The sequence below is a fragment of the Oncorhynchus clarkii genome, chromosome 31, assembly GCF_045791955.1.
Source record: "Oncorhynchus clarkii lewisi isolate Uvic-CL-2024 chromosome 31, UVic_Ocla_1.0, whole genome shotgun sequence".
Taxonomy (NCBI): Eukaryota; Metazoa; Chordata; class Actinopteri; order Salmoniformes; family Salmonidae; genus Oncorhynchus; species Oncorhynchus clarkii.
In genome coordinates this window covers 17,358,595-17,385,162 of record NC_092177.1, presented here as the reverse complement: position 1 = coordinate 17,385,162, position 26,568 = coordinate 17,358,595, and the positions used below count along the sequence as shown (strand labels likewise).

Here is a 26,568-nt window from a genome sequence, read left to right as displayed (position 1 = left end):
TCGCTAAAGATATGTTTTGTGGCTTCATTCGATTATCTCGAATATGGATATGTGGTCAACAATTTATAATTTAAACATTCAAAGTACCAATAGAGGAATAAAAGCGACAGATAGACCTACAACCGTATAGAGAGCAAACAACTTACTGAGAAGAAAACATACTTGACAAATTCGTTTTGAATGACACAACCGTTTATGTAAAAAGTTGTACTTTAAACAATTGGCTCCTAACTCAAAGATTACATACAATAACACGCGGGAATGTTGAGCGAAGTATGTTATTTGAGGCCGCTAATAATTGCGCTTCTTTAGACGGGTTTGGTGTGGAGTCGTGTGGGGGTAGGGTTTACAGGTCACACTCTTTGACCATATGATTTAATGGAGGGCAGAGCGAGTTGGACAATGAAACAAGTTTTTTTTAAATTTGAGGTAAACATTTGATTTTCATTGTTTGCGTTTGAAAAGTTTCAAAAAGTCAGCAAAATGTCGGTGTATATTTAGGACATATAGGCCTACACAAGATAATGCACAGTCTGAACTCATTTCCCCACCCCCAGGCGGGGGACAAAATAGATGCTCATACAATTTCATGCATGGCAAACCTTTTTGTTGTCAGCCAAAATGGCTGAAGTTGAAAATACAACATCTGCGTGGCAAGGTACATTATACTAATAAGAACACTCGCTTATGTTGAGAATAGTTGTTGCTTCTGTTTTGAAATGCGCCACCACAATTCACAGGCTGACAAATTAGGTGTGCGTTTTACCTTCCCTTATTTACTTGGTAAGTATTCATTAAATGACACATAATCTGTATGAAAATGCATAGAAATAGTGTTTTAACCACATGCTTTATCATGCAAGTTATTAGTGTAATATTTGGCTTATTCCTTATGGTGTGTATAGATATTTCATTGTCTATTTAGAAGTTTAATATTTTTTTGTCTATTTTTTTCGTTTATAAATATTTCAGAAGGCTATTTCATGCTAGTCTAAAGCTTTTTCTTTAGAATATATACAATATCTTCAAATTAAAGTAATAATACAATAACTTAAATTAAAGTAATTAATCAAGATTAACACATTCAATCTATTACAACATATATTTTCAAACATTAAGTTATTTGTAGACACAGATCACTGCGCGCAACTTTGCTTTTGGAAAGAAAACCAAAAAGGTTGTTTTTGGATCAAATTGTAGGCTACTGTTATTTAATCTGCAATTAAGGCTTGAGTTAATTATGCAATTGTGACTAATAGCGGATGTGGTTCCCATGCTGAAAGGGTTTGGTTGGGGAGTGGGGACTCGAGAAATGCACATCACATCACATGACGATACGTTCGCGCCTCTTTCGTAAAACTCTCCGACCAGTAAAGATTCAAAACAACTTAAAGGTAATATGAACAATCAAGATTATTTGTTTATTAACTAATTTAACAAATCAAAATGGCCTTTAGGCAATGTAGGGATAGTTTTATTAAATCTGTTGAATAAAAGTTTCAAACCTTTTTGCGCACGATGGTCATGCTTTTTGTGCTGGCAGACTAGTTTAGCTAACCACAAGTATAGATTGTTATATGTTCTACATGGTATATATGAGTCATTTAAAAGCTTTTTTAAAAATCGTAGAATGTAAAAAAGTATAAAGCTGGTCAGTCAAATAAACACCCTATACAGTGCGCAATAACTCGCAAGTAGCCACAACTGTAGCGGATAAAATGTTAGCCACAGGTTGCTATGGCTAATTCGATAGTATGAGCATTTATGGCCACATTCCTGCACTAACAGATTAAATTATTTAACAAGACACCTGTTGTATGATTCATTAATTTTATTGTAGAAACTAGCACATTGGTATTTCTATTTAGATTCTAAGTCAACGTTTGGAAAGGTTGTAGGCTAATGAAGCCCCTTACACAAGCAAAATGTTATGGCACCTTTAGGCTATATGGATATAACGTTGCTGCTCTATACTTAGGTTAGGTAAAGGTACTAAGGAAATCAGTGAGTAAGGTAAAGGCAGGTAACTGGTATGTATCGAATTGATCCTGTATTTCCCTCTATCGCACAAATGAGTAGGCTAGCCCAGAGTGCATCACAACCAAACCAAAAAAATCCCTGTTTGAATTTATCATGGCGCCTGCCCTTGCTTCCCTCTCCATGCGTTATCCTGATTGTAAAGAGCAAATCACAGTTTTAGATTTCTTTTGCCAAATCTTGTATTTGATTTAAATAGACAAACGACGTGTTATTAAGTTCATAATAGCCTAACTAAATAACACGTGTATTTGATTTTTTTTTTTTTTACTATTTTGTTGCATCTTTCACCCTGTTTATGCTACGATTCTGTAAGAACATTTCAATTGTATTATGTTAAGTGTCTTCGCAATAGCCACACTTTTTGGTGATTTGTTAGATTTTTCTATTGAGACTTTTGTTCAGAAGTGGTTAATCTTTTACGCTGCTGCTACTCTCTGTTTATCATATATGCATAGTCACTTTAACTATATATTCATGTATATACTACCCCAATTAGCCCGACTAACGATGCCTGTATTTAGCCTCGCTACCGTATATAGCCTTGCTACTGTTATAGCTTCACTACTGTTATTTTTCACTGTCTTTTTACTGTTGTTTTTATTTCTTTACTTATCTATTATTCACATAATACCTATTTTTTTACTTTAAAAATTGCACTGTTGGTTAGGGCCTGTAAGGAAGCATTTCACTGTTGTATTTGGTGCACGTGACAAATAAACTTTGATTTGATGGTTCTTAAAAATATGTTCTTCTGCTTCTCTTTATAGGTGACCTTCAAATACAATGCTTCTAAAATGGAAAGTAAACTCAGAATTACGCCATCCAATCCTCATCGAAAAAAGATTTACTGTTTTCCCAACCCTAATTATTCTGGTTCTGTACAGTATACATCTGTAATCCGCTAGATGTTGTGAGCAGCAGTAGTGTGCCATTTATCCACTAATTATTCTGGTTCTCCAGCTAAGGTGCATCTAGTGTAGTTAGTGCAATAGTTTAGTATCTACTGCCCTAGTTGCTCCTTCTGGCTGGAGCACTTGTATCCCAACTCTGGACATTTGGTAACAGCAGTTTCATCTGTTTCCTGTCACTGTTAATTTCTGACCTGTGAGCTAGCATATGTCACAATTTGGAATTAAGTGTTATATTTTGAAAATGTTTTAGTATAAAAAGTAAATACCACTACCTCATTGCATGTTCTTTCATATTTCTGGTATTGTGTATTAGTCATAAGTTATCAGCCTTTTTTGTAGTTTGTGTCAAGTTTTGTTGGGGTATTCCAAGTTCTAGAATATTCTATGTTGTATTGTCCTGGCAGTTCCAAAGTGCTCACAGTGCAGGTAGTTTAAATGGACCTACTGCAGTATGTGCACTTCAAGTATTGCCGGTCACCCTCCCTTTGAAGCACACTACTGAGACCACGTTGAAGAGATCCATCCATGGCACTTCATGGGTTTACTGTGAGTTTTGCAGGTTTGCTTTCAGCTTCTGAAAATTTCTGCTGTGCAAATCCATGCAAAACTCTCTGTACCTGAGAGACTCAACAAACAAGAGAAGAGCTTCTGTTCCCCTGGTCCCCTTGTATTGTTTTATATTGTTCAGAAAACTACAATATCCTCATGTTCAAGTTTAACACTTCTGCTATGTTTAAGTATGCAGCAGACAATCTGTCAACACAGCTGTTATCGCGGGCTTGGTCTCGGGGATGGCAAGCATGGGGATGTGTTATCTCTGTGTGGGTTGGAAGAATGGATTTGCTTGGCAAGCAGTTTAGCTTGTTGTTTGTCTTACTGTTTTTGGGTGGGAGAGTTCGCAATGTTAATGGTGGCCAAAATCGACCAAAAGATGCACAGTATACATCTGTAATCCGCCAGATGTTGTGAGCAGCAGCAGTGTGCCATTTATCCACTTTGTTCCTTCTCTAAATTTAAAACGATCAACTCAACTGCTGAAATAAAAGAACGTTGAAGGGTTTTTTCTGTCATTGCTTTTCCTTTACAAATGCAACATCTGTAGAAGTTTGTATCCTTCATAGGACCAGGCTGTGGAAGCTGTGGCTATAGCCAGTACCCCACTAGATGGCAGTAGGTGCATATGGGGTGCTGCTGTACACTTGAACAAGAGAAAAGCAGAAAGCAAACTACAGTAGCACTCGGGATTTGACAGAATATTACCATGGTACCTTAACACAATTACAGTGTAGGTGCACATTGTTACCTAGGACTTGTACATGTTTGTGGTATGTGTAATTACACTTTGGAAGGCCTATTGTTATATGCATAATATTTATAAAGAAAGAAATGTGTTATGTCTAAAATCTCATATCACCCTGGAATTATTGTTTTCAGAGTTAATTTGAAATGATGTTTGCCACACATGGTTGCCAATAAAACTACCACGTCAATGGGTTTTGGGGACACTGAAAGGACTTACTTAAGAGTAATTATTCCAGCTGTTAATTGGGCTAAATCCAGTTTTCCTGGACACAGATTAAGCAGTAATGTTTGGAAATATGTAAATGCATGCTTGAATGATTGTAATTGTTTAATGGATACAATGCATCTGGAAATTCTAATAGAACAACATGGCACTTATTCCATTTTACTATTAGTATTTTTTTCAGCATGTATAAATACTAATAGTAAAATGGAATAAGTGCCATGTTGTTCTATTAGAATTTCCAGATGCATTGTATCCATTAAACAATTACAATCATTCAAGCATGCATTTACATATTTCCAAACATTACTGCTTAATCTGTGTCCAGGAAAACGGCCCTAAATTGTCTACAAGGTTGAAGGATTACATCACATGGATTTAGCCCAATTAACAGCCGGAATAATTACACTCTTAAGTAAGTCCTTTCAGTGTTCCCAAAACCCATTGACGTGGTAGTTTTATTGGCAACCATGTGTGGCAAACATCATTTCAAATTAACACTGGCACCCAATTCAGTCAAATTGTAAAATAATTCTTATGAAGTGCAGTCTTGCATGGAGCACCATTTCTGCTTTAACCTTATTTTATAAGCCAATAAACAGTTGAGATCCTCAGATAGGAAAAATTGTTTTACGATTATCAATTGAATATACGGTATGTGAGAATTCATAGGATAAAGCGAACGTTGCCGTTTTGTGGCGCGCGCTCTTAATTAAGAGCTACGACGCGCAGTCTTGATTCAGTGCTCATCCACCCTGACCGAGCAAGTTGAGAGCAAGCAGTAAGGGGGATTTACAACTTTATCAACACCAATGTCCCGCTTTACCCGAACATTATAAATAACAACAGCAGATATACCTACGAGTTTCTAGTAGAACTTGAATGAGATTAACTCTGTGAGGAGAACTCCTTACATCAGCACCCCAGAAGGACATGCAGTTTCGCGGCGTTGGTGATCTTTTTGATTGGAAGAGCGGAAGGATTCTTTATCAAATAGGGGTCAGGAGCTGCGCTGCTACCTATCCAACGCAACATTATGAGTGCGCTGTTCAGTTAGTCAGTGGTCGTTAATCTTGCTGTGGGTTAAGTACTGACTTGGCACTCGACATTTTATGCAAGGAACTGCAGTGACGGACTAAGTTTACAAATCTGCTACATTTTGTGCCGGTGAGCCATGGACGGTTTTCCGCTGTCTAGCGTGCTCTTTCTCTGCGCCCTGTGCCTGCCGTCCACCCTGCCGGGCGGACAGGTACCAGTGACTCCCAGCTGCCACGAGGTGCGCGCGTCATTTCAGTCTCTGCACCCCGGGTCGAAATGGGCAATGGAGACTCCAGTTTCAGGTAACTATAGCAAACCTCTTTTTGGTACCCGGCTCATTACATTATGTTTTACGTATGTTGATTCGATTATGTGAAACAGTTTAATGTCTCAGTAGGCATATCTGAAGGTGCTAGATTTGAAATGAATTCTATCCGTTTTAGTTTGCAATTTCATGTTAGCAAATTCCATTGTGAACTCTTATCTACAGGTGTACTGTGCCTCTTGGGGAGGACCGGACTACAGCTATTGTTTATATGTGTATTTCACACTATGTAGAAACGGAGTATAATACTTGTATGTCAATCCCAATACAGGTTCATGTCATCATCAACAATAAACTGCACTAGAGTTAAAAACGACCACCGATTTCTCAATGCTAGCTATGCTTCCCCCTTATACGAACGGGAGTTAGCATTTAGCAGTCACTTCTAAGCCTGAAAAGGGACTACTAAATGTTATGCAGCTAAAACAGTCAAATATATTCAAATCGGACGTTAGTAGCCACACAGTGGGCCCTTTTACAATGCATAAATCCTGATTGATTGTTACAAATATTGACTTTGTTTAATCAGATTTGTTGAATGTGCACCAGTCTATCCCACGGTCTGCGTTCCATTAACCTCTTTACCTATTAATTCGCCTACTAGAGTTATGTCATAAACCCTCAAAGTTCCAGAATGGGGTGAAAAAGGCAGTCATATTGGTCAGGGAGAAATACAAACCAGTCTAATTGGAATGAATGGCAGTAGAGACATATTCCTGATTTTACTCATGCAGGAAAATAAAAGTAAAGCATGTGATATATCAGAAGTTGTGTAACGTTCAACTTAAAAAAAAACATATATATATATATATATATATATGTTTTTTTTTTAAGTTGAACGTTTATTTAACATGGCAAGTCAGTTAAGAACAAATTATTATTTACAATGACGGTCTACCGGTGAACAGTAGGTTAACTGCCCTGTTCAGGGGTAGAACGACAGACTTTTACCTTGTCAGCTCGGGGATTTGAGCCAGAAACCTTTCGGGTAGTGACCTAACGCTCTAACTACTAGCCTACCTGCCGCTACCTGCTCCCTGACTAGGCTACCTACTCTCGGACAATATAATTATTGTCAACATAAAATATTGTCATATCATTATAAATACCGTTTATAGTGGATTTATACACGTTTTCTATATAAATAGCCTCTAAAATATATGTAAACAGATCATAAATGTCTCCCTTTTTGGTTTATTGTAAAGCTGTGAGTGTTATTATTTGATACATATTGTTGCATTTACAACTTGTCTAAGTCATCAACGGATTTCAGTCAGAGCATGGCTGTGGATTGACTGCATTGTTTGAATGGAATGTTGGCATATTGGTAGTCTGAGTACCTGTCTTTTTAGCTAACGTTCCACTCCTTGCCACTCCTTGTCATTGCCAAAGGCTCTTTGGCACATGACATGGAGTAGATTAGCTAAAGAGACTGGTACCCCGGCTAGCATATTGGCAGTTAATTTGAAATGTTTATGGAATCATTCCTCTTAAACATTCTGGCTAACAAACATACAGTGCAGATAAACTATTCAAATTCCTTATTTTACACAATATCTTATCATAGCACTGGAAAACCATGGTTGACCAACTCCCTGACCAAGATGGCTGACCTTGATCACATCATAAGAAGATTCATTTCCATATGAATCTTTACATATGAATCTTTACATTTAAATGTAGGCTGTAACTCAGGCTCCTCAACAGAAACTCAGATAATGCTGTTCATTCAACACAGAAACAAAGCAATGGTAAAACAGGGCAGTACTGCTCTGTTGAAGGATGACTGATCTAACATGAATCACCTGTAAGCCTTGCATATCCATCACGCCTAGTTTGAGCACACCACATCCCCCTGCTGAGAAAGAAGAGGAGGGGAGCTGATTGACAGAACTGACAGAGGAGATCATCTCCTAGATGCTCCATAGAGTGCCACTCCTCAGTGTTCCAGGGGATGGCATAAATATGAGCTAGACTGTCATGGCCCTCAGAACATAACATCTCCTGAAAAGCTGCCTAATGATGCCAAAAGAGGACTCTATAGGGCTCTGGTCAAAAGTAGTGTGCCATTTAGGATGGAGTCTTCCACTCTTCTTTCTCCCCATTACAAGCCCTTTTCAACAATACAAAAGCACATAGAGTTGACTCTTACAGCTAGCTACAGTATCACATGCATAAGCCCACACACTTTTCTACTTCAGCCCTCTGGCTCACATTCTCCAACTTTCTCAGCATCCCTCAACCATGTTTGAACCATTTATTTGTGCCAGTGTAGGGCTTTGGTGGAAACATAGGAGCTTTATCTGTTGCCTCTAACTAACCATCCAATTAAAATAATATAGTCAGACAGTGCCTTGAGCCAGCAATTTAATCCAGCCTTTGTTATAGCCACTAAGACCTTGAACATGTATCTCAAATTAGAAAACCTTTTCCATGGTTACACAGGTTTTGAGCTGTTATGCGCTCAAACCATGTATGGATTAGACAACCCAAATAGAACCGTATTCATTATAGTGCACGTATTATAGTGCATTAGCTTTAACCAGAGCCTTATGGTCTATCTGGAAGTATTGTACTATGTGGAATAGGGTGCCCCACATAGGTCCACAAGGGAAAGTTACGTTTTCAACTAAAATCCTGGAAAGCGGGGTGCAGAAGTAATCTTTCCCCATCAAAAGCAGTTTAGCCAAGCCCGAATTCAAGCAATAACGACACACATCATTTTTTCTATTATAACTGGATTATAGCTCCTGTCCAAATGTTGTGAATGATATTCACTATATTCATGTCATAGTCACTAGTCAACTGCATTACACTCCAAAGTTACTTCAACTTCAACCAGTGAATGCTTGTGATTGCTAGCTATATGATCTATTCTACCAGTCTGCCATAATGAGTATTAGCATGCTAATAGCACATCCAGTACATTAAAATGTATATTTCTAAGGCGTATGCAGTAGGTTGATAATGATATCACCACAGTATGTTGTATCGGACATTTCAAACAACATTTCCAGCTAATGAGTAAACAGTCATGGTATTTAATTTAAGAAAATGAACAAGATTTAACAACGCAACCTTGGGGCTAATTTGAATGGGCACTAATGGCATATTTTGAGGGAATTTTACATCCGTGCCCAAGTATGACCCACGTGACTGCAGGGAAAGTCACTCTGTGATAAAGTTATGGCACCATATACATTATAGAATTTAATCTCTGAATTTAATCTCTGAATGTTTAACCATGGTCAGTGAGTGAAATGGTCCCAATCGTTCTCACGTCAATGAAATAAATGCTAAGACAAAACTGTCTAACATCAAATTCTTTAGTATCAAGTAGTACCAGCAGATATTAAGGTACAATATGCTGTTATAGGGGGGGAAGAAGGATATCTTTTTTTACTGATTTACAGTGATAAGAGTGTAACTAAAGTGAGACAAGCCTGAGGCAGGACAGAATCCCCCATGGCCCTCTAGCTGCAGTAGAGTGGATTGTGACTGTGTGTTGGACTGTGTAGCTGATTGGTGCATGGTCACACTGCACTGACGGAGCCTGTTGCTCCCTGGCATTCCAAATGATTCAGTATGTAAATTGATGCCTCTCTCGTGTCTGAATCTCAACCACAATGTTTTAGTGTCATGTCAGAGTGGCGAAGTGCTCTTCAGGTTAATTGTTTTCACTCCTAGTCAGAGAATCACATTCCCACTGGAATTAGAGCAGTGTAGCAGCAAACAAAAACATGCACTGTGAAGGTGTAAAGAGGGCATAACAAATCAGCTTGCTCTCCTGAATGCATTCTCCTTGCTATTAGTAACAATGTCTTGGGAGACAAATTAGATGAGATGGAAGGGTTTGTAAGGTTCAAGGACAATCTCTTAGCAACTTCTAAAACAACTAGAGGCATTTAATTGGAGAGTGTCGACCACTTTGCCCCCGCCGTGTCTCTGCTTACTTGGCCCCTGGAGATGAGATGTACAGTAAATTAATGTGGACAGGCTTAATGTCAATTGGAAATGGGAAAGGTTGGACAGGCTTGATATCAATTGGAAATGTGAATGGTTGGACAGGCTTAATGTTAGTTGGAAATGTAAAGGGTTGGACATGCTTAAGGTCAGTTGGAAATGGGAAAGGTTGGACATGCTTAATGTCAATTGGAAATGGGAAGGGTTGGACAGGCTTAATGTTAGTTGGAAATGTAAAGGGTTGGACATGCTTAAGGTCAGTTGGAAATGTAAAGGGTTGGACATGCTTAATGTCAATTGGAAATGGGAAGGGTTGGACAGGCTTAATGTTAATTATTGGAAACAGGAAGGGTTGGTTGTGGGCCTGGATTACAGGTATCACCCATTTGGACCCGATTGTGCCATATAAAGTGCAGTGCCTTGGACCAGAGCTCTATGTTTACTATGTAGGGAATAGCATACGGTTGCCATTTAGGTAGCAGAGTACTCCATGGGGGACATTTGATTTACACAGCTGTTTATTTTCTGGTTATTTACTGCACAGCGTTTTGATCTATTATTTAGATTTCATTGTCCTCCGTCTTGGTATTCACCATACACCAGACTAATACATGACACCAGACCATGATCCAGGGGTTAAATACATGACGCCAGACCATGATCCAGGGTTAAATACAGTACATGACGCCAGACCATGATCTAGGGGTTAAATACATGACACCAGACCATGATCTAGGGGTTAAATACATGACACCAGACCATGATCTAGGGGTTAAATACATGACGCCAGACCATGATCCAGGGTTAAATACAGTACATGACGCCAGACCATGATCCAGGGGTTAAATACATGACACCAGACCATGATCCAGGGGTTAAATACAGTACATGACGCCAGACCATGATCCAGGGGTTAAATACAGTACATGACACCAGACCATGATCCAGGGTTAAATACATGACACCAGACCATGATCCAAGGGTTAAATACATGACACCAGACCATGATCCAGGGGTTAAATACAGTACATGACGCCAGACCATGATCCAGGGGTTAAATACAGTACATGACACCAGACCATGATCCAGGGGTTAAATACATGACACCTGACCATGATCCAGGGGTTAAATACAGTACATGACGCCAGACCATGATCCAGGGGTTAACTACATGACACCTGACCATGATCCAGGGGTTAAATACAGTACATGACACCAGACCATGATCCAGGGGTTAAATACATGACACTGATGCTCGTTGGATGTGGCAGGGCTTGCAAACAATTACAAAAGGAAGCACAGCCGGGAGCTTCCGAATGACACGAGCTTAACTAGTTCTATTCTCACTTCGAGGCAAATAACACTGAAACATGCATGAGAGCACCAGGTGTTCGGGGGAAGACTGTGTGATCATGCTCTCTGCAGCCGATGTGAGTAAGACCTTTAAACAGGTCAACATTCACAAGGCCGTAGGGCCAGACGGATTACCAGGACGTGTACTGCGAGCATGCGCTGACCAACTGGCAAGTGTCTTCACTGACATTTTCAACCTTTCCTTGTCCGAGTCTGTAATACCAACATGTTTTAAGCAGACCACCATAGTGCCTGTGCCCAAGAACACTAAGGTAACCTGCCTAAATGACTACCGACCCGTAGCACTCATGTCTGTAGCCATGAAGTGCTTTGAAAGGCTGGTCATGGCTCACATCAACATCATTATCCCAGAAACCGTAGACCCATTCCAATTTGCATACTACCCCAACAGATCCACAGATGATGCAATCTCTATTGCACTCCACACTGCTCTTTCCCAGCTGGACAAAAGGAACACCTATGTGAGAATGCTATTCATTGACTACAGCTCGGCGTTCAACACCATAGTGCCCTCAAAGCTCATCAATAAGCTCATGACCCTGGGACTAAACACCTCCCTCTGCAACTGGATCATGGACTTCCTGACGGGCCGCCCCCAGGTAGTAAGGGTTGGTAACAACACATCTGCCACGCTGATCCTCAACACAGAGGCCCCTCAGGGGTGCGTGCTCAGTCCCCTCCTGTACTGACCTGTTCACTCATGACTACATGGCCAGGCACGACTCCAACACCATCATTAAGTTTGCAGATGACACAACAGTGGTAGGCCTGATCACCAACAACAACGAGACCGCCTATAGGGCGTACCGGAGCGCCTAGTCAGAGACCTGGCCATGTGGCGCCAGGACAACAACCTCTCCCTTAACGTGATCAAGACAATGGAGATGATTGTGGACTACAGGAAAAAGAGGACAGAGCATTCCCCCATTCTCATCGATGGGGCTGCAGTGGAGCAGGTTGAGAGCTTCAAGTTCCTTGGTGTCCACATCACCAACAAACTAACATGGTCCAAGAACACCAAGACAGTGGTGAAGAGGGCACGACAAAACCTATTTCCCCTCAGGAGACTGAAAAGGTTTTGGCATGGGTCCTCAGATCCTCAAAAGGTTTTACAGCTGCACCATCGAGAGCATCCATACTGGTTGCATCACTGCCTGCTATGGCAAGGCACTACAGAGGGTAGTGCGAACGGCCCAGTACATCACTGGGGCCAAGATTCCTGCCATCCGGTACCTCTACACCACTTGGTGTCAGAGGAAGGCCCTAAAAATTGTCAAAGACTCCAGCCACCCTAGTCATAGACTGTTCTCTGCTACAGCATGGCAAGCAGTACCGGAGTGCCTAGTCTAGGTCCAAGAGGCTTCTAAACAGCTTCTACCCCCAAGCCATAAGACTCCTTAACATCTAATCAAATGGCTACCAAGACTATTTGCATTAAGCCAGTAAGCCTGCTCCAGCTAAGAGGTCATGTATTATATGAAGAGCACTGTAGGATAGCTTTATTGATACATTTGATGGAGGACCTGAGTGCTGAGGATGGGAAGTGGTAATCTAATTTGGGGCTGAGGGTGTGTGTGGGCAAGGGAGGGGGGGGGGGGGGGGGTGGGCTTCAGAAGTATGTCTGGGGTTGCATTACAAATCACACCCTATTCCCTATATAGTGCACCACTTTTGACCAGAGCCCTGTGGGCCAGAGCCTAGATGGGCCCTGGTGAAAAGTAGTGTACTATATTTGCCATTTGGGACGCAGCATGGAGGTGTATCTGGAGGAGGAGGTGGCTGATGCAGAAATGTCCGTCCGCCCGCAGCGGGAAGAGGGAGCTGAATTCTAATACCGCTGCATGTGGTGCCAGGGGACCTAAGAACAAAAAGAGAGAATTTTTTCCCCACACACATTTATTTAAAATCACGGCAGATACCCAACAGTACTGAACAGAAGCAGAGAAAGTACAGAGCTCTCCTCTCCTTGAAAGCCTGGTTGGGGGGGCTTGAGTCAGAAAGCCTAAATGAAGGCTGGTTGTGAAAGCTTAATACTAACATGGTACGAAGGGCACCTCTGTATAATTAACCCACCTCTGCCTTTTATTAACTCCCATGGGGAAATGTAGTTTGTGCTTCTGTGTACAATTAAACGTATCAAGCATACAAAGACAAGACTAATACAGACAATAAATACTATAAGAACGGATGCAAATGTATATTATATACATTACAGACTGTTCTGTCAAAGCTGGCTGGAGTGTTGGTGGACATATTCAATCTCTCCCTATCCCAGTCTGTTGTCCCCACTTGCTTCAAGATGTCCACCATTATTCCTGCACCCAAAAAAGCAAAGGTAACTGAACTAAATTACTATCGGACCGTAGCTCTCACTTCATGAAGTGCTTTGAGTGGCTAGTTAAGGGTTATATCACCTCCACTTTACCCGACACCCTAGACCCACTACAATTTGCATACCGCCCCAACGGCACACATTGCCCTTTCCCATTCTCCCAAGAAGAATACATACAGTGCCTACAGAAAGTATTCACTCCGCTAGACTTTTTCCACACTTTGTTGTTACAGCCAGAATTAAAAATGTATTCAATTGAGATTATGTGCCACTGCCCTACACACAATACCCCATAATGTCAAAGTGGAATTATGTTTTTTGAAACTTTTACAAATTATTTAAAAATGAAAACGCTGAAATGTCTTGAGTCAATAAGTATTCAACCCCTTTGTTATGACAAGCCTAAATCAATTCAGGAGTCACACAATAAGTTGCATGGGCTCACTCTCTGTGGAATAATAGTGCTAATCATGAATCAAATTCATTAAAAATGAAAAGCTATAATTTCTAGAGTCAATAAGTATTCAACCCCTTTGTTATAGCACGCTGAAATAAGTTCAGTAGTAAACATTTGCTTAACAAGTCACATAATAAGTTGAATGGACTCGGTGTCCAACATCATTTTTGAATGACTACCTCATCTCTGTATCACACTCATACAATTATCTTTAACGTCCCTCAGTCGAGCAGTGGATTTCAAACACAGATTATACCACAAAGACCAGGGAGGTTTTCTAATGCCTCGCAAAGGAGGGCACCTATTGGTGGATGGGTATAATATAAAAAAGCAGACAGAATAGAGCTAAGCAAAGGCAAAATCCTAGAGGAAAACCTGATTCAGTCTGCTTTTCAACAGACACTGGGAGACCAATTCATCTTTCAGCAGGACAATAACCTAAAACACAACACTGGAGTTTCATACCAAGACAACATTGAATGTTCCTGAGTGGAATAGTTACAGCTTTGACTTAAATTGTCTTGAAAACTCTATGGTAAGACTTGAAAATGGCTGTCTAACAATGATCAACAACCAACTTGACAGAGCTTAAAGAATGATGTGCAAATATTGTACAATCCAGGTGTGGAAAGTTCTTAGAGACGTACCCAGAAAAACTCACAGCTGTAATCACTGCCAAAGATGCTTCTACAATGTATTGACTTAGGGGTGTGAATACGTTTGTAAGTTAGATATTTCTGTATTTAATTTTCAATACATTTGCAAATATGTTTTCACTTTGTCATTATTGGGTGTTGTGTGTAGATGGGTGGGAAAAAATCTATTTAATCAATTTTGAATTCAGGCTGTAACAACAAAATGTGGAATAAGTCAAGAGGTATGAATTATTTTGAATGCACTGTATGTAAGAATGCTGTTAATGGACTACAGCTCAGCCTTCAACACCATAGAGCTTTCCAAGCCCATCACTAAGCTCAGGGCCCTGGGACTGAACTGCACCCTGTGCAACTGGGTCCTGGACTTCCTGACGGGCCGACCCCAGATGGTGAAGGTAGGCAACAACAGCTCTGCTACGCTGATCCTCAACACAGAGGCTCCACAAGGGTGCGTGCTCAGCCCCCTCCTGTACTCCTTGTTCACCCATGACTGCGTGGCCACGCACGTCTCCAAGTCAACGTCAACAAAATGAAGGAGCTGATAGTGAACTTCAGGAGACATCAGAGGGAGCATGCCTCCTGATACAGCAACTGCACCGTCCACAACTGCACAGGGCTCTCCAGGGGGTGGTGCGATCAGCCCAACGCATCACCAGAGGCACACTATCAAAATGAAAAGAGCCTAGTTTTCTTAAAGAGCAACTGAACCAAAAAACAAACAATTTCTGGTTGAAAACTGCCTATTTGGCATTGGTAGTAGTCATAAACATAAATTCTAGTCCCGAAATGTAATAAAAAGTGTAAGTAGGATAACTTTAGTCATAAAGTCAGTATTTTACAAAATGTGAATGTCGCAGATTTAAGGAATCCATGACATCTCCGATTTACAAGGATATTTGAGGGTTGGGCTTGGACAGCTGGCACCACCCATCTAAATGATAGGAGCATATGATAAGGGTGAGCAGGAAAAACAGGTGCATGCTATCCAATCATAGCGACAGAATCAACCTACAGCCCGCCAATTTCTTTACAGACAGCAGAACTACCCAATTGAGTCATTAGCACGCAGCGCCTCGAAACTTGTTTGACAAGAGACATACAATACATCGTTGCCAATGTTATGCTGAAAGAACGAGACCTGTTCTTAATAAACCGCTTAGGTCTTTTCCAACTCAAACATCCTCACATTAGTGACCTAACATTAGCAATACACAACTGTCATTCCCTTAGCCAGTCATAGACAATACTGCACGGTGGCTGTGAGGGATAACTCGGTATTCATGGCTTCAGTGGCATTTCTTAATGAGGAGGAGTTCAGCCCCCCTTTAAAAAGTTGAGCCTCTGCTGGCCTTTCTTATACAGTTTAAGTCGGAAATGTACATACACCTTAGCCAAATACATTTAAACTCAGTTTTTCACAAGACATTTCCTGTCTTAGGTCGGTTAGGATCAACACTTTATTTTAAGAATGTGAAATGTCAGAATAATAGCAGAGAGAATGATTTATTTCAGCTTTTATTTCTTTCTTCACATTCCCAGTGGGTCAGAAGTTTACATACACTCAATTAGTATTTGGTAGCATTGCCTTTAAATTGTTTAACTTGGGTCAAACGTTTTGGGTTGCCTTCCACAAGCTTCCCACAATAAGTTGGGTGAATTTTGGCCCATTCCTCCTGACAGAGCTGGTGTAACTGAGTCAGGTTTGTAGGCCTCCTTGCTCGCACATGCTTTTTCAGTTCTGCCCACAAATCTTCTATAGGATTGAGGTCAGGGCTTTGTGATTGAAAAATTACTTGTGTCATGCACAAAGTAGATGTCCTAACCGACTTGCCAAAACTGTAGTTTGTTAACAATACATTTGTGGAGTGGTTGAAAAACGAGTTTTAATGACTATAACCTAAGTGTATGTAAACTTCTGAATTCAACTGTAGATCTGCTTTGTGCACTTTCCCCAACATAGATTCTCTGAGGAGGGCCGAGCACGCCTCCATCCAAATTCACAGGGCTGTATTGGAGCGGGTTGAGTGCTTCAAGTTCCTCTGTGTCCACATCACTAATGAATTAACATGGTCCACACACACTAACCCCCCCCCCCCCCCCCCAGGAGGATGAAAAGATTTGGCATGGGCCCTCAGATCCTCAAAAAGTTATAAAACTGCACCATTGAGAGCATCTTGACTGTCTGCATCACCACTTGGTATGGCAACTGCTTGGCATCCGACCCCAAGGCGATACAGAGGTTAGTGCGTAGGGCCCAGTACATCACCAGGCGTTGTCCAAAAAAATCACGTCTCAATTGTCTGAACTTTGACTAGGCAGTTCCAGAACTTCAAATTTGTTACTTTTTAGCCATTTTCATGTAGACTTGATTGTGTGTTTTGGATCATTGTCTTGCTGCAAGCTCACAGATGGATGGCCTGACATTCTCCTGTAGACTTCTCTGATACAGAGCAGAATTCATGGTTTCCAGGTCCTGAGGCAGGAAAGCATTCCCTAACCATCACATTTTCTTACTGTGGAATGCAGTGTTTGGTTTTCGCCAGGCATAATGGGACCTATGTCATCCAGAAAGTTGACTCATGTTTACCAAAAAGCACCTGGAAGCACCTGAATGTTTTATGGACAGATGATTCATAAGTATAACTGTTTTACTGATATGTGGTTGTCCCACCTAGATATCTTAAGATCATTGCGCTAACTGTAAGTCTCTGAAGATAAGAGCGTCTGCTAAATTACTAAAATGTAAATGTAAATTCCTTGGTTTGGGTTGCAAATGGTCTTTTGTTTTGTTTTATTTATGCATAATGTTCCTGCCTAGTGTTAGTGGCTGGTTGTGCTCTGGAGACAGCTGATGGGATTCCCACAGCTTCCTCTCAGTCTCAACACGAGTAGTTGATATACTCTGAACAAAAATATAAACGCAACATGTAAAGTGTTGGTCCCATGTTTCATGAGTTGAAATGAAAGATCCCAGAAATGTTCCATAATGTTCCATGCATTTATATTTTGAACATATACTATATCTTAACAACACAGGCCTCTTTCTCTCTCTGTGTATCTCTGTCTCTCTCCCTTGCTTTCTCTGTCTCGCTTTCTCTGTCTCTCGCTCTCTTTGTCTTTCTCTGTCTCTCGCTCTCTGTCTCGCTTTCTCTCTCTCTCTCTCTCTCTCTCGCGCGCTTTCTGTCTCTCTTTCTCTGTCACTGTTTCCCTCCCCCTCCTCTCCCTCCTTGGTCTCCATTAAACTTGCATACTGATAGCTTTCTAATTAGCGAAGCAGCAGAGAAACAGAGGAACATGGTGGTTGTGTTCTGCATGGTCCCAGTCCCCCGACCTGTATGAAGCCTGGCTCTGGGAGCTTGTTAAAGATGAAGTGTAGGACTTTTCTGTGTACACAGCCCTCACTGTGGCCCTACAGGAGCTGTCTTGACACACAGGGGACCTGCAGGGAGGAGACAATGGGACCGGAGAACAGTCACAGGCCAGGGGACCTGCAGGGAAAAGACAATGGGGCGGGAGGACAGTCAGAGGCCAGGGGACCTGTAGGGAGAAGTCAATGGGGCGGGAGGACAGTCAGAGGCCAGGGGACCTGTAGGGAGAAGTCAATGGGACGGGAGGAGACAATGGCACTGGAGGATAATGGGACGGGAGGGCAATCACTGAATTAAAACTGTATGCATTGTGGAAACACATTGAGGAACTAGAACAGATTAAATAATGTTGTTAACTTGTAGAATATTTGAACTACAACTGCAGAATATTGATTGAGAGGAGTACATTTGATGAGGGTGTCATCTTGCATTTAACTGGAAGTTGGAGGGCATTATCATGTAAAATGTCATATATTACATATTTTTCCTTAATGAAGTGACTATACACAAAGCAAAACATGATAATAGGAGGGCTTTCTGCTTGCATGAAAACAGTCTGTCTGTATGGCCTGAAAACAGTCTGTCTGTATGGCCTGAAAACGGTATGTCTGTATGGCCTGAAAATGGTCTGTCTGTATGGCCTGAAAACGGTCTGTCTGTATGGCCTGAAAACAGTCTGTCTGTATGGCCTGAAAACAGTCTGTCTGTATGGCCTGAAAACAGTCTGTCTGTATGGCCTGAAAACAGTTTGTCTGTATGGCCTGAAAACAGTCTGTCTGTTTGTGCAGAAAACGGTCTGTCTGTGTGGCCTGAAAACTGTCTGTCTGTATGGCCTTAAAAAAGGTGGAGCTTTTGGCAGCAGTGTAAAAGATTGAGTGAAACACGCTCAGAGCAGAACAGTGTGTGATGACGAGGAGGAGGAGGACTATAGTAAAGGAGAAGAGGTGGATGTTGGTCCCAAGCGGTCTGTCTTGTCAGAAAGGCTTTATTTAGAATGTGTCATTTTTAGGTTTTAATTTTCCCTGCAGACTACCTCGACTTATTCCCCACTGCTCTCAACTTCTGTAATGAAATACATTTATCACCTGCAAAATGGCAGATGAAACTGTCTGTTTTGCTGAAGATAATTGCTAAATCCTCTAGTCTCTCTTCCCCCTCCACACGCGCTTACCTCTCCCAGGGTGGTATTGACAGTTTAATCATTTTGTCCCTGCAGTCTGAAATTAACTTGATTTTATCTGTCAGGACTCCTTTGAAGCTATTGATTTAAGATATTAGGCCAGTCAGTGTGCATACTGAAGGTGCTTGTTGACCGATATATGGGAGGAGAGTCATTATATCTTTCAGTCTGATGTGGCCCTGGATCCACCTGTGAGTTAGCTAGCTACAGTATGTATGTTTGCAATAAAGATTATTGGTGTCTTTTTTTCAGTAAAATGATTTATTATAAAGTGCCTGTCTCCTCTGCTTTACTGGCCATTCTAGCTCCCTTCCATGTTACCTTAATGTGTTTTGTCTTTTCATTACTGCCTGGGCTCCATCCAATATCGATTTGAGCTCTGAAGATCTATTGTTGAAACAGATCGAGGAGAAAAAAGCATTTCTGTTATACTGTGCAACAATGACCTTTTCCTATGGATTGTGGTATCAACCCCTTTACCTTACATCATGTTCTGCATTGATTTTGTGTCATTTCTCAGAGTAAAAAACCTGTCTGCTAGTACGCCCTGCCTCAACCACAGTTTTACCAACCTTGCCTCAACCACAGTTCTACCAACCCTGCCTCAACCACAGTTCTAACAACCCTGTCTCAACCACAGTTCTACCAACCCTGCCTCAACCACAGTTATACCAACCCTGCCTCAACCACAGTTCTACCAACCCTGTCTCAACCACAGTTCTACCAACCCTGTCTCAACCACAGTTCTACCAACCCTGCCTCAACCACAGTTCTACCAACCTTGTCTCAACCACAGTTCTACCAACCCTGTCTCAACCACAGTTCTACCAACCCTGTCTCAACCACAGTTCTACCAACCCTGTCTCAACCACAGTTCTACCAACCCTGCCTCAACCACAGTTCTACCAACCCTGCCCCAACCACAGTTCTACCAACCCTGCCCCAACCACAGTTCTACAAACCTTGTGTCAACCACAGTTCTACCAACCCTGCCTCAACCACAGTTCTACCAACCCTGCCTCAACCACAGTTATACCAACCCTGTCTCAACCACAGTTCTACAAACCTTGTGTCAACCACAGTTCTACCAACCCTATCTTAACCACAGTTCTACCAACCTTGTGTCAACCACAGTTCCTGATGTTTGTTTATTGTGCTATCAATCAGCCAGTGTTGGGTAGTTCTCTCAGATAGATCTGTTAAACAAGCCCTCACCCTCCTCTGCAGATTACTATTAGTTTTTTCATGGAAGTGAGAGAGGTGTGGTTGTTAATGTGGTTGTGAATGTAGTTGTGATTGTGAATATTAATATGATTGTGAATATGATTGTGATTGTGATACTAATTGTGATTATGAATGTGAATGTGCGTCATGCCTACTTATTCGTCAGGTCTGCACATTTCTGCTCCACATTACTATACTCTACCTGTAGTGCATTACAATGTGGTGGAGGCTGCGTGACTGAAGGTAACCAGCTCGTTTTATTTTTGGACAGAGTGGGCTCTCTACTACTTTTGAAGATTAATATAATATTGGGGTGTGTAAAATGGGTCAACTTTGAGCACCTCTATCTCCTGAATGTTTTGGTGTTCAGGTCCAAAAAGTGAATTTCTAACACTCTACCATGGCCAAACATGTATGGAAGGTTTTGTTCATATCAACCAGTTTTTGCCCAGTGGGAGGTGAGTTCTTGATTCACAGTGTTTATCAGAGCACCCCACACATATTTTGTTTTATATTTCTTTGTAACTTTGATATAGTTAAAGGTAAACTATTCAACAAGGTCAACGGTTGTGTTTGAGGGTAGCCTTGATACAAGTCAGACCATAATCTTTATTTACCTTTTCACATTAAAATCATTTCTTTGGGGCAATTCTTCTTTGACCCGGGCATACGTGTACAGTGTCCGACGAAAACATCCTTGTCACTTCAATTTCTCTTTCAATGACTTACATGTCCACCTTTCAAAAGAACCCTGCAAATCCAATTATGACTTCTATTTCTAAACAACCTTCAGAAGCAGTGGTCATGATGAAAGCTGTTAGCGTATCAACCTACCATTTGTCATGTCTTTGAGTATTTCACACATGCAGGATGTTCCTGTAAAAGTGATTTGTCTGACCCTCCTCTTTCACCACTCAGCTTTAGAAGTTTCAAAAGGAAAACAAAAGCTCAGTCTTTCCACACATTCTCATGTTTGTCAGATTACTTAGTACATGCAAGTCGAGAGATAGGATGGGTTTCATTTAATCTCATAGTTGGGGAAATCTTCACATTCTTTACTCACTGTGAACACTGTGAACAGGAACTACAGCCCAATTATTTGCAAGGAGCAGGGAAAATGGAATTAAATGAATTGTAATTAAAGGGTTCATTTGAATTTAACTTTTGAGTTTCAATGTAAGGTTTCAGGTGCGCTAAAACACATAGTCCTCAGAGGAGGCTGGACTCCAGCTGGAAATGCAAGCTGTTTGCTGCCTGCTCACATGGTAGCTAGACTCAATTCGCAAATGTGATCTCTTGCAAACAAACTGCCCATAGACCTTGCCCATACTGTAGGTACAGATCTAGGATCAGCTTACCCTCACCGAATCGTAACTTTCACTAGTAGTGGGAAACACTCAACTGACCTTAGATCAGCGTGTTTGGGCAACTTATCCACTTCTGCGTCCCAAATGCCACCCTATTCTCTTAATAGTGTACAACCTTTGACCAGGGCCTATAGTGCACTGTACATATAATAGGGTGCCATTTGGGACAAACAAATGTCTCTCCTGCCTCCTCTTGTCCAGGTGCAGACCTGCAGGTGTGCCAGCCCAAGGGCCTGACTTGCTGTTCCAGGAGGATGGAGGAACGTTACCAGATGACTGCCAGGCAGAATATGGAGTCAGGCCTGCAGACAGTCAGCGCACCGCTCAAACTCCTCATCATCCAGAACGCAGCTGTCTTCCAAGGTGAGAATGTTTCTAATGTGTGTCCTGACTGTTGTCCATCATACACACTTATCCAGAGCCATTTACAGGAGCAATTAGGATTAAGTGCCTTGCTCAAGAGCACATTCAAAAAATGCACCTAGTCAGCCCAGGGATTCAAACCGGCAACCTTTCAGTTACTGGCCCAACACTCTTAACCGCTATGCTACCTGCCGCCCCAACATCTCATTTGAACTTGGGTGGAGTCATGATGACAATTTAGGAGGATCAGAACAGTAGTTTCCTGTCTCAACTAGGCTATCACCATCTTGTTTTGCCCTTCTTTAAAATGGTTGCTGCTGCTTAATGAAAATGTATTGCATTTGCAGTACATGTTTAACTTTTTAAGATACATTTTCAGTTACTGAGAGATACTGTTACTTCTCAGCATGCAGTCTGTTCTGTGGTGAGAATTTTGACATACAAGAGAACGTGGACCCACAGGACTATACTTTACAATGGGTAAACTCTTGTAGCAACTAGCATGACACGCCATCATCTTGACATGCCAATTAAAAGTTGATGTTTAATGTGGAGCAAAGGGCTTGGCTGACTTGGTTGTAAGCTACATGCTAACAATGTTAGAGACGGCCACTGTGGTTGACTCCAGTTCCCTAGAAGAAACTCGATGCTAATTGGTTTAGGATGGGACTTGAAAGAACTCCCTAAACAACCCACCGAGTGGAATCAATACTAGAACATGCTGGTCTTGTCCTGTTTTGTTTGATCTCTTTCTCTCTCCCCCATCTCTGTCTCTTTCTCTCTCCGGTCCTCTCTGTCTCTTTCTCTCTCCGGTCCTCTCTGTCTCTCTTTCTCTCTCCTGTCCTCTCTCTGTCCCCCCCCCCTCTGTCTCTTTTTCTCTCTCCCCTCCTCTCTGTCTCTTTCTATCTCTCTCCCCCCTTCTCTCTGTCTCTCTCTCTCTCTCTTTCTTTCTCTATTTCTTTCTCTCTCTCTCTCTCTCTCTCTCTCTCTCTCTCTCTCTACAACTCTGGCTCTCTATCTCTTTCTTTCTCTATTTCTTTCTTTCTCTCTCTCTCTCTATCTCTCTCTCTTTACAACTCTGTCTCTTTTCTATTGGGAATTGAGTACATGCCTTCTTTGCAATCTTCTGTGCTCCTCTGTCTCTTTTGTTCTTTTGTGCACTCAGATCAAAGGCCTTCCCCCTCTCCATCTCCCATCTTGGAGTAGTATTCTCTCTCTCTCTCCTCCTCCTCCCCCCATCACCTGCCTCTCTCTTAACTCAGACTGCATCAGAGGTTTGCCCTTTTGAAGTCAACTTTGCCGAACAATGGTGAAAGTAATGACTCTGTCACAGGTTTTTCGGGGGCTGTTCAAATGACAAGCTGCTTCTGCATCGGGAGTAACAAGGAATAGATCTTCTATTCCCTCATACCTGTTGATTAGAAACAGGTATCATCAGGAATCGCCATATAGAGAGTTATTTGTTTAGTCTGTTTCCCTCTGTAAACTGTGTTCTGTGATATAAGTATGACCTCTCAAAAACAGTTTGACATTTCATAAGTTTGAGGTCACTTCAAATCAAATAACATTTTATTTTATCACATGCTTCGTAAACAACAGGTGTAGACTAACAGTGAAATGCTTTGTAAACAACAGGTGTAGACTAACAGTGAAATGCTTTGTAAACAACAGGTGTAGACTAACAGTGAAATGCTTTGTAAACAACAGGTGTAGACTAACAGTAAAATGCTTTGTAAACAACAGGTGTAGACTAACAGTAAAATGCTTTGTAAACAACAGGTGTAGACTAACAGTGAAATGCTTTGTAAACAACAGGTGTAGACTAACAGTGAAATGCTTTGTAAACAACAGGTGTAGACTAACAGTGAAATGCTTTGTAAACAACAGGTGTAGACTAACTGTGAAATGCTTGGTAAACACCAGGTGTAGACTAACAGTGAAATGCTTTGTAAACAACAGGTGTAGACTAACAGTGAAATGCTTTGTAAACAACAGGTGTAGACTAACAGTGAAATGCTTTGTAAACAACATGTAGAGTTAAAGATAAAGATAATAATAATAATTTAAATAGTGACACAACACATTGAATAACAAATACCAATAACAAGTAAAAATAACATAGATGGAGTACCAGGACCGAGTTGATGTGCAGGGGTACGAGGTAATAACATGGCTATACACATGGAGTACCAGGACCGAGTTGATGTGCAGGGGTACGAGGTAATAACATGGCTATATACATGGAGTACCAGGATCGAGTTGATGTGCAGGGGTACGAGGTAATAACATGGCTATACACATGGAGTACCAGGACCGAGTTGATGTGCAGGGGTACGAGGTAATAACATGGCTATACACATGGAGTACCAGGACCGAGTTGATGTGCAGGGGTACGAGGTAATAACATGGCTATACACATGGAGTACCAGGACCGAGTTGATGTGCAGGGGTACGAGGTAATAACATGGCTATACACATGGAGTACCAGGACCGAGTTGATGTGCAGGGGTACGAGGTAATAACATGGCTATACACATGGAGTACCAGGACCGAGTTGATGTGCAGGGGTACGAGGTAATAACATAGCTATATACATGGAGTACCAGGACCGAGTTGATGTGCAGGGGTACGAGGTAATAACATAGCTATATACATGGAGTACCAGGACCGAGTTGATGTGCAGGGGTACGAGGTAATAACATGGCTATACACATGGAGTACCAGGACCGAGTCGATGTGCAGGGGTACGAGGTAATAACATGGTTATATACATGGAGTACCAGGACCGAGTTGATGTGCAGGGGTACGAGGTAATAACATGACTATATACATGGAGTACCAGGACCGAGTTGATGTGCAGGGGTATGAGGTAATAACATGACTATATACATGGAGCACCAGGACCGAGTTGATGTGCAGGGGTACGAGGTAATAACATGGCTATATACATGGAGTACCAGGACCGAGTTGATGTGCAGGGGTACGAGGTAATTGAGTTAACTATGTACAGTGCCTTGCGAAAGTATTCGGCCCCCTTGAACTTTGCGACCTTTTGCCACATTTCAGGCTTCAAACATAAATATATAAAACTGTATTTTTTTGTGAAGAATCAACAACAAGTGGGACACAATCATGAAGTGGAACGACATTTATTGGATATTTCAAACTTTTTTAACAAATCAAAAACTGAAAAATTGGGCGTGCAAAATTATTCAGCCCCCTTAAGTTAATACTTTGTAGTGCCACCTTTTGCTGCGATTACAGCTGTAAGTCGCTTGGGGTATGTCTCTATCAGTTTTGCACATCGAGAGACTGACATTTTTTCCCATTCCTCCTTGCAAAACAGCTCGAGCTCAGTGAGGTTGGATGGAGAGCATTTGTGAACAGCAGTTTTCAGTTCTTTCCACAGATTCTCGATTGGATTCAGGTCTGGACTTTGAATTGGCCATTCTAACACCTGGATATGTTTATTTTTGAACCATTCCATTGTAGATTTTGCTTTATGTTTTGGATCATTGTCTTGTTGGAAGACAAATCTCCGTCCCAGTCTCAGGTCTTTTGCAGACTCCATCAGGTTTTCTTCCAGAATGGTCCTGTATTTGGCTCCATCCATCTTCCCATCAATTTTAACCATCTTCCCTGTCCCTGCTGAAGAAAAGCAGGCCCAAACCATGATGCTGCCACCACCATGTTTGACAGTGGGGATGGTGCATTCAGGGTGATGAGCTGTGTTGCTTTTACGCCAAACATAACGTTTTGCATTGTTGCCAAAAAGTTCAATTTTGTTTTCATCTGACCAGAGCACCTTCTTCCACATGTTTGGTGTGTCTCCCAGGTGGCTTGTGGCAAACTTTAAACAACACTTTTTATGGATATCTTTAAGAAATGGCTTTCTTCTTGCCACTCTTCCATAAAGGCCAGATTTGTGCAATATACGACTGATTGTTGTCCTATGGACAGAGTCTCCCACCTCAGCTGTAGATCTCTGCAGTTCATCCAGAGTGATCATGGGCCTCTTGGCTGCATCTCTGATCAGTCTTCTCCTTGTATGAGCTGAAAGTTTAGAGGGACGGCCAGGTCTTGGTAGATTTGCAGTGGTCTGATACTCCTTCCATTTCAATATTATCGCTTGCACAGTGCTCCTTGGGATGTTTAAAGCTTGGGAAATCTTTTTGTATCCAAATCCGGCTTTAAACTTCTTCACAACAGTATCTCGGACCTGCCTGGTGTGTTCCTTGTTCTTCATGATGCTCTGCGCTTTTAACGGACCTCTGAGACTATCACAGTGCAGGTGCATTTATACGGAGACTTGATTACACACAGGTGGATTGTATTTATCATCATTAGTCATTTAGGTCAACATTGGATCATTCAGAGATCCTCACTGAACTTCTGGAGAGAGTTTGCTGCACTGAAAGTAAAGGGGCTGAATAATTTTGCACGCC

General features: G+C 41.6%; 1 protein-coding gene across 1 annotated transcript in view; it reads left to right on the top strand.

Moving 5' to 3' along the window:
* The first annotated feature begins 5,638 nt into the window (after positions 1 to 5,638).
* Positions 5,639 to 26,568, top strand: part of LOC139390561 (glypican 3) — a 418,603-nt gene continuing 397,673 nt past the window's right edge. The window contains exons 1-2 of the mRNA XM_071137764.1: positions 5,639 to 5,816; positions 21,962 to 22,123. Of these exons, the coding sequence (XP_070993865.1) occupies positions 5,651 to 5,816; positions 21,962 to 22,123 (328 nt within the window). The 5' untranslated portion in view covers positions 5,639 to 5,650. The remainder of the gene's footprint in view (positions 5,817 to 21,961; positions 22,124 to 26,568) is intronic.